Here is a 9621-nt window from a genome sequence, read left to right as displayed (position 1 = left end):
TATTGTAAGAAAGGTGTTAGTATTTGGTAAATTCACTAACAGTACGTTTGGTTCACGGAATGAATTTTAAGGGAATAGGAATGCTATTCCATAAGGAATGGAATATGTAAGGAATATAATATGAATTGTATTTCAGCGTTTGGTTCGCGGAAGGAATAGACTTAGAAATTGTATTCCAGCGTTTGGTTGGTTAACGGAATAGAAATGGAATATATATGTAAAAGACATAAATGCCCTTGTACAAATTTTTATTATTATTATTATTATTATTATTATTATTATTATTATTATTATTATTATTATTATTATGTGTAATGGAATCTAATATTCTTTCAAGACTGTTCATTATTGAATTCCTTTGAGTTTTGACTTATGTGATTTAAAACTACGTTGGATTTGGATCATCAGTTATTCAAGAATGTTTATACATGATGGAATTTATGTATGAATTAAAATTCAAATAGTTTTCATAATCAACTGCTAGCGATTTTTTTAATCATGAAAATGATACACATAATTTATTAGCTAATTGTTTGTTGTAAGTGTTGTACAAATGATACACATTTTGTACCCTAATTAATTTGGTTATATTATTTGTCAAAACTTAGAATTTTATTACGTAGTACTATTTTTTTTTAGTCTAGCTTGGACCGTGTTTATTAGCAATTTTTCAAGTTGGTTACGTTGAGCAAGTTTGTAGGCTGCTTTTTGAACACATGGTCAGGATTAATTTATGGGAAAGCATCAGCATGTATTTAGACAGAATGGTTATTTGAAGAGGCTATATAAAGTGATGAAATTGGGTTTCATTCTCACGCCTTCCAGTAAAACTACAAGGAGATTATTTTTATATTGGTTATGCTTTCCATGCTAAAATGATGAATTATTTATAAGAACTCCAAATGGCAGTAGTCATGCATATTTAGTTGAAGAGTGTCTCTGCATGAAGTGAAAGTTACAGACGGTAAAAAGTGAAGACCTACTATCAAATCAAGAAGATGATGAAGATTGAGTTGATAAAATTTATTAGGTTATATATAGGTATGTGCAATGGCAGAAGGAGATATGTGCGATGACAGAGAGAAAGTTGTGATGCGATGAATTTTAGAATAGTGAGCCTAAAAAATAGGTTTAACAAAGGGTAAAAAAAAAAATAAATCCTACCTATTCCTGAGAGGTCAGGAATAGGTTAATACCAGGGGGTGGTGGTAATAGCCATTACTTGCAAGGGTAATAGATCATTCCAGGAATATTATTCCTGGGAATACAACTGCTTACCAAACAACGGAATAAGCTATTACTGGGAATGCTATGCCATTCCCTGCCTATTCCGTGAACCAAACATCCCGTAATAGTCCATGCAAAATGACTTTATCAAAAAACTAATAAAAAAAACTACTTGCTTTTTAAATTTTAGCATTTTGAAACAATAAGCTGTTACAAAAAATTAATTAATCAAACACTCATATTCATTGTTTAACCAAGTCAAACAACTAATAATGATCAAATAAGACAAAATTGACTAATGAGCTAATTATGTTACTAAACATGGCCATAATATATATATATATATCTTTTAACTATTTAAGGCTTCAAAATCCCTCCCTCCCTCCAGGGGGAAGAGAGAACTAACAGACTTCCACACTAAATGTAAAGATTGCTCAGAAAGGCATTGTATTATCTATTCATTTCACTTAACAAATCATAAATATGATGACAAACAAACGACCTACAACCAAACTGTCAACTACCATAAGCGCAAGCCAGCCAGGTGAAGCCAACTGTCTGCGTGGTTTTCTTTTGCTTCGATTCAATCAACAAGAAATCTCTCTTGATAATAGCTTCTCACTGAACCCAGCTAGATGTTTAACGGGCCTGTATTAACTGGCTTTTGGAAAACTCTTACAGCTGGCATGCCGTCACCGCCATCGTTCTGGACTCTCCAGGTGCGGTCTTTCTTCTTTTGTGGCTTCTTATGCATTTTATGGGGTGCCTTTGTGGACTTCTTTTTAACAGTTGCTTTACTAGAAGCAGCTAGCCCATTAGTGATGTCGAATGAGTTTAGATCATTCAGAATGTGGTCAAGGCTTGGTGCATCTTCTAGTTCACTTACTGAAGGGTCTTCAACATCAGAGGAATCATCGTCTGACAGGCTGGGTCCAGCATCATCAACGTCGTCATCTGTAGCAGCAGCGTCCTCTTGACCATCTTCTTCCTCGTTCGGTATTCCAGGTGGCATTTCAAAGTGGGGAAGCTTCCCGTCAACATAATCCTTCAAAATTTGGCGGGCGGCTCTAGTTTCATCAGGCAGTCCACTTGCAGCGACATATCCCCGGGATGCACAATAGGCTCTCAAAAGTTCTGATGCCAAAGGTGGACGTGATTGTGGTTCATATGGCTTTGGCTTGGGCAAAGAAATTTTATAGACATCCTCTATAACTTTTCTAGGAACTCGGTTTGCCACAACCTGAATAGCCTCCCGGTGCTCAGTCATGCGATCAATTGGCAAAACCCCAGAAGCAATCATCTCATATCTTGAGCTTGTGAAGGATGGAAACACTAGACCAGGGCAATCACACAGTGTAAGTCTGTCAGATATTATCAATGTCTGGAAATGCTTTGTCTTTCCAGGAGTGGAAGTTACACCAGCCCGCTTCTCTCCTACCAAAGCATTAATGGTTGAACTTTTACCAACATTGGGATACCCTACAAATCCAACCATTACACTCTTAGGTTGTGCATTTTCTGCCAAGTTCTCATCAGCAAGGTGACCATCCAAGGGGACAGGAAGACTGGACCTCAAACCATTCCTAGTAAGGACTATATTCTCTGCTTCAGAAAGTAATCGAGCCAATAGCTCCTCCCTGCCATATATTCTTGTCTCGGCATCATCTGACTCTTGCAAATCATCTTGAATCTTCAAGGCACTAATTTTTTTTCCTTCAAGAGCAGCAGTAGCAGCCTTTGCAGACCAAAATACAAAGAGAATGCCATGAAGGCGAAAGTATTCAGCCCATTTCTTTCTGCAAGAGAGAGAGGAGGGATAATTAAAGCAAACCATACACATAAAAACGAGAAAACTAGCTGGCTGCTAATAGTATAGATATCGATGTGACAATTACCTGATGGATAAAGGTAAAAGATCTGCTTTATTTACTAGAAGCATTGTTTTTTTGTGTTCATCCACTTCTTGTGCATATGCCTGCAAATTGATGAAGTAAACATCAAATCCACACAGCAGTCAGCTTCAATAACAAAACAATAAAGCAAGGAACTTGCCATTAAAGTAAACAATCCTTTCTAAACTATTAACTCTTTTGTTTTTCTCCCTTATAGATATCATCCTCTCAAGTGGCAAAGAATTTGGTGGAATAAGTGAAAAGAGTCAAAAGATAAAATGCAGTAAAGCTAATTTCACCTGATACTTGGTCAGAAACATTCAACATAAAAACTCAAAAAGCTTTTCTAGACAGAAAACTTAGAAATTACCTCAAGGTCGGGACAGCGGTAAAAGAGGGGGTCCCGAGCATCAACCACCATCACAAGCTGGGGCAAGGAAAAGAAAGAAAGTTATTGGGTGATCTCAACATTATGAACCAATACACATACTGGTTAAGACTATCTACTGAGTTCTCATATATATGTGTCAAAATGAGATTTCCACAGATTCAAGATAAATACCCTACGAGTCAAATGTTTTGTCTGAGGCAAATTATATCCTTGAAAACAAAATTTAAAATGAAGTTGTGCCATGAAGTCCTTTTATTGACCACCTGAGCTTTTTCATCCAACCAAAGAAGGATGAACCTGGTGGACAAGACACCTATTCAGCAGTATTAAGGGAATGAAGATATATGTCCCACTTTAAATGTAATCTAACACTCACCCCCTCCCCAAACAACTACTTCCAATGTCAAACAAAGGATCAATAAAGCATAAAACAATATCGAATAGTAAGCAGGTAATATTAGGTGATTTAAAGATCCAACACATAAAATGCATCTTAATTACTTAAATCCCAACAACAACAATCACACCAGTATGCAGAGTAGGCAAATCAGCAAATGTATGAAGAGAGATAGAGAGAAACACAAAAGACTGAAAGAGAAAGGAAAAACCATTATCTCACCAAATCACAACGTTCAACCACCCTCCAAAGCTGTCTCCAAATATCAAGGTTTTTCTCAAATGGAGTTAGGACAAGATTCTCATTTTCCTCAAGTCTGCAGAAATAAATATCATGGTTTTAAATACCTTTTAATATGGTAATAAACCAAAGATCTAATAGGAGACATTGAATGTTAATCATAGACGGAGGATAATGTGAGCTTTCTTGTGCCTAGAATCATCAGCAAAAAAAGGTATAGCAAATCCTTTCACTAATACACACATAAAATAATACATTGATTGGAATATTGCTTCAAGGTGCATCCCTTGAAGCGTATCTATAAGGTAGGCATGACTAACAATGCAAAACAAATGTCATTAGATTTGGCATGGTAGAAAATAGACAATGGAAATCTAGTTTGGCTTATGGTATCCCAAAAAATAATAATAATAATAATAACTATACGGCATTAGATTCATTGCGGGAAGAGACTGCAAAAACCCAGGAAAAATTAAAAATACAAGTATTGGCATACTGGTGGAGTTGGCAGCAGAGTAACAAGCATTGTAGAATAAATCATCTCTAAGCACACACATACACCATAGAAATGTAGTGATATTACATGAAGTAAAGATAGATCCAGAAATGTGCGATACACATTTAATATCTGCAAACTAACCTCGCAAGGCTCCTCCGCCAAATTAGAAAAGCTTGCCTTTCATTGGTATCAAGCTCTTCAACAGACATTCTAGAATTCCATGGTGGCCTGTAAAAAAAGTAATACGATCAAAACCAATACCAAACAACATATAAGTCAGTAGATTCAGAGAGAGGAAAATACTTGCCTCCGTGGAACATGAAGACTGCTAGAATGCAATTCCTCCTCTCTCTTTTGCAGCTCCCTCCTTTGCTCAGGTGTAACCTCACTATTGCTGGAGCCAGAGTCCCTATCATTACAATGCCAAGACAAGTCCATTAAATGATTTGTGTGGGTGTGTGTTCCTTCATTTTATTCTTTTTCTGTAGCAGTTTAAAGCAAAAATAGCTATGTCTATTCCTCTAGCTCTCCTATCAATGCCATAAAAGTAAATGGAATAGAAACCTCATCCTACATTAACATCAACACTAAGCACCTTTCAGTAAAATAATAGAATTGGCTGACAATAAACTAAATATTCAATCATCTCTTGTACTCTTCTTTTCCTTTACCCTCCTAGATGTTCAATTGTTTGCTCCTTTCTGACTTTATGGTACAATGTTTAGTTAAAGCTAGCTAAGGTGAGCTGAAAAGTGAACTCCTATTCAGCTTAAAGCAACAACAAGATTCATTTATTTATTTTTATTTTTTAATGTTGATTTTAATAGGGCATAAAAGTTGATGCACTAATACATTTACTCGTTTCTGTCATTTCAGTGCAATAAACTTTGTTCAGACTTCACAACCAGAATTAACAGAGGTACTGAAAATAACAAAAATAAATAAAAAGATAGTCAAAATTGTTTACAATTTGATGAGAAGGTTAACGGGAGGATGGCGGTCGGAGAAGAGGCGCTGTGCCTCATCCGCCTGATCGATGACGGCGTCGATGTCGTTGACCTCGGTGACGGACTCGAGAACCTTTTTGTGCTGGTTCCGGTAAAACCGTCCTTTCTCTTTGGACTGCTGTATCATCTGGTTGTGGTGCTTCACCAGAGCCCGCCCTAACCCCGTCTTCTCCCCCTTCCCCATTATCCTATACCAGATATGCCTCTATAGAGCTCTCTGTCTATCTCTATACCTCTCTCTCTCTCTCTCTCTGTGTTTGTGTTTTTCAGCTTTTCAATCTTTCCGAGTAGTGGGGGTAGAGAAATTGGGAACGCCTTCGAGACGAGAGGAAACCCAGGCTGACCGGGAAAAAGAAGAAAGAAAAAGATGAAAAGCGGTCCAAGTCGGCGAGACGGGCTGCGGAAACAGAAAACAATTTTGCTCTTCTATACTGGGCTGGGCCTCATCAATAATTTTCAGTATTTTCAACTTTTATGGCCCAATTCAATCTCTGCCCGACTGCCCAATTTTTATTTTTATTTTTATTTTAAAGAAAGATCATAGATTAAATAACATCCAAAGACAAAGCATTACAGATGATATGGAAGGGTTTACAAATCATTCCGTACAATTAGATAAGGAAACAGACTGCCTAGCTAGCTCATGAGCTGTCCGATTCGCTGGTCGTTTAACGAAAGTTAAAAACACATGTGTAAAATCACATAACAAGTTTTGGATATCCCTAATAACTAAGTGGGAGTAGAAATCTCCTTCTATAGCATTTAAAGTTTGCAACAATAACAAAGAATTAGTCTCAACATAAATATTAGTGTACTACAGATTCTTGATCCAGCTTAATGCTTCTCTTACTACCACAGCTTATGCTTCCGTAGGGGAGAAAGCCATTATCCATGGAACACCTCTAGGGGAGATTTATTCTTTCACATCCAATATAATTACCAAATATTTGATTGTAACGATTCTAATGCACAGTCTCTCACGCCAACCAAACTGGTTACTAATACATAAATAAGTCAAACTTATTAGTGACTCTATTTTTGAAATTAAATAACTCAAAATATTATACGAATTAATTTCACACTGAATTGTAAAGTTTTTAATTTTTTTTCCTAGACATGAATATCTATCCACGCACTCATCAATGATATCGTTGTTATATTATGTGTATTGAAGTGTCTAGTTCAACTGAATTACGTGTTAACATACAACTATTGCACGCCATTTTTGCTTAGAGTGGAATAATTTGGACGTTAACTTTAGAATAGTTTTTTTGTCTGTGACAATAAATTTTCTCTCAAAAATATTGGACTGACATTATTGCAATTTGCCCACTTTGCATCCTCATCTCTAAGTCACTCTCTCCCGCCAGTTTTGCTCCACACTAGCTACGTTTGGAAGGAAAATGATTAGTAATATGTGATGTGACAATTATCGCCTGAAGTTATATATTTTAGGATGGTCGATTCATGGATTTACATACTAGATAAATTTTATGAATACTGTGACTCTAACCAACAAATGACCACAATGAGATAACTAGTATAGGTTACTCATATAACTGGTCAATTGGTGAACTATTTTTATTTTAATTTGTATATTTGTATATTGGAATATGTTGGATCATATCATTTTGGAATAAATATAATTCTTAGAATTGGGGAACAAAAATATAGAGAGGTTGAATATAATCCTTCTCAAATAAGTTGTCAAAGTCAGCTGCAACCTCTCAACAAACTTGTGGCTAATATTGAAGCAAAATTTTAATCACAAAACGTGAAGAAATAAGCGTGTGATTATGTGTGGATCAAAACTTAAATTCAAGGTGTCCAATTTACTATTTAAAGGGGTTGCGTAAGATCATTACTGACAGAGTAATCAGGCTAGCAGCACCCGACCTGAAACCACTGGCAGGACCCAGAGGCAAGGCAACGGACGTTCAACCAACCGTTTAACACCTCACTCCTCAGCATCAATGCGCAACGGTCCAACTCCTCAGCATTGATGACCAACGTTCAGCTCCTCAGCATTGATGACCAACGTTCAGCAGCCTTAATGCTCCATTACTGAGCTGAACAAAATAAAAGGCTCACAAAAAACACTTGTAGAGACGACACTTGAACTTAGTCAATACATACTGAACTCACTTGTACACTGAACACTACGCTTAATATTGTATTCAAACATTCAAATACTCAAATAATATACCGGTAAACACATTATTACCGTCAATTACATCTGAAGTTTCAAAGCTAATTACACAGACAAGACAAATAGGAAAGGTACATTAGGGAACTTCATACAAGGTTCATAAAGGAGTACGATTAAGAGAAGCTACTCCAGTCAAGTTAACAAGTACCAAAAGTGTTTAAAATCTAAGATGTTATGCAATCTGCGTAATCAAGAGGATTAATTCAAATTTTAGTTTTAGAATTGTTTCATAGAGTTTTACAAAGTTAATGTTTAAATAGGCGATATACCTAGTTTAGTAATTATTAAACTTTGTAATTGTAAAGAAAAAAAGTGTAAATCTCTAGTGAAAAATTTTGAGCGTGATTTAGCAAATTAAGAGGCGTTCTCCAATTGCGATATCATTCTTTGGTGTCTTGATTATTTTGGTGAGTGCAATTGAAATTTGGGATAGTAAAAGGAGCAATGACTTGAATTGATACTTCAAACAATTTTACTTTGATGTCTTGCATTATAAACCACACACCGTAAGCATAAAATTTACGCACCTTAAGTATAAAACACACTACCGCACAAGAGACCCTAATCGCACAAGAACTGAATTATATATATATATGGGGTGGGGTGGAAGGGGGGTGAGGGAGGAGGGTAGCTGGTCCCACGGTGGACAATGACGGTAAGTGTATATATACAATAATACTCCGTATGTTTTAAATGTAAGTCTGTGACTATTATTTTGAAATTTCGCGGTTTGTGTATTGTAGCCTCACCGACAGAAATGCCATTTACTCCGTAACAAGTACAAAAGTAGTGGGCCCCAAACGGAGCCCAGAAAGCAAAGTCCAATTTTGTCAGACACCATTCACACTCATAATAATTCGCAAATATGCACCTCACAATAATCAATAATAATTATTTTATGATAATAAATTGTCTGGGCTGTAAACAACAAAACCAAATTTGCATCATTTCCATCCTTCCACGTATGTTCAATAAATGCCAACAACTGTTCACATATGACATATCCTATTGCTTATTTTTTTGAATTTTTATTTTATTATTGCATCAATATTTTAGCGTTTATATTGTTATTATTATAAAAAAAAAAGAGCATTATTTAGCGGTTCAATTGCGGCTTGCAATTTGGTTTTATACACAACTTGCAAGAGTGTATAAAGGAGTAGTTCTTTGAAATGGATGGATTGGACGGTGTCTATCATCTGTAATATAATTCTCACGTGCAAAATAAAATGTGGAAATTTATATATTAACTCAGGCAGAAATGAAAATCAAAATAAATGACACTAAAATTAAGCATAATAAGTCAATGCTATTTTAGAGCATCCTTATCAATGGAGTTTTTTCACCGTAATTGAGGAGTTTTTGTAAGTGTGATTAGGAAAGAGAAAATGGGAAGGGATAAAAAAAAACAAAACAAAATTGATTTAAAAAAAAAAAAAGAATCAGAGCACTGTCAGGCGCGCCTGACGCGCCCAGCGGGCGCACTACTTGCCAGCCACGCGTGTGTGGCGCAATCTGCATTAACTTTTCTCTCTCTTTGCACTGTTCCAAGATCTGGACTCTTGCAGAAGAACCCAAAATTTCTCTCTCTTCACCCCTCTCTCCTCCAAGTGTACATGTACTGTTCCAATATCCTCCTATTATTCACTGGTATGGTTGCTCTTAACACAATTAGTGGTTAGAAAAGGACAAACGTTATTCCATGGTAAGTCAAAGACTATAATTAAAATTTTAATTGTTACGGAGTATTAACTAAAAA

At 36.0% G+C, this 9621-nt stretch overlaps 1 protein-coding gene across 1 annotated transcript; it reads right to left on the bottom strand.

The window, feature by feature from the left end:
* Positions 1-1518: 1518 nt before the first annotated feature.
* LOC116016800 (GTPase LSG1-2) lies at positions 1519-5984 on the bottom strand. Its single transcript, XM_031257208.1, has 7 exons — positions 5614-5984; positions 4954-5055; positions 4788-4874; positions 4130-4223; positions 3490-3546; positions 3123-3202; positions 1519-3023 (listed from the first exon to the last, which is right to left on the bottom strand). The coding sequence occupies exons 1-7, from the start codon at positions 5835-5837 to the stop codon at positions 1859-1861; spliced, it is 1809 nt and encodes a 602-aa protein (XP_031113068.1). The 5' UTR covers positions 5838-5984; the 3' UTR covers positions 1519-1858.
* Between the last annotated feature and the right edge of the window lie 3637 nt (positions 5985-9621).

The sequence above is a fragment of the Ipomoea triloba genome, chromosome 4, assembly GCF_003576645.1.
Source record: "Ipomoea triloba cultivar NCNSP0323 chromosome 4, ASM357664v1".
Classification (NCBI taxonomy): Eukaryota; Viridiplantae; Streptophyta; class Magnoliopsida; order Solanales; family Convolvulaceae; genus Ipomoea; species Ipomoea triloba.
The sequence above is the reverse complement of the archived record's forward strand: the minus strand, read 5'-3'. Positions and strand labels throughout refer to the sequence as shown.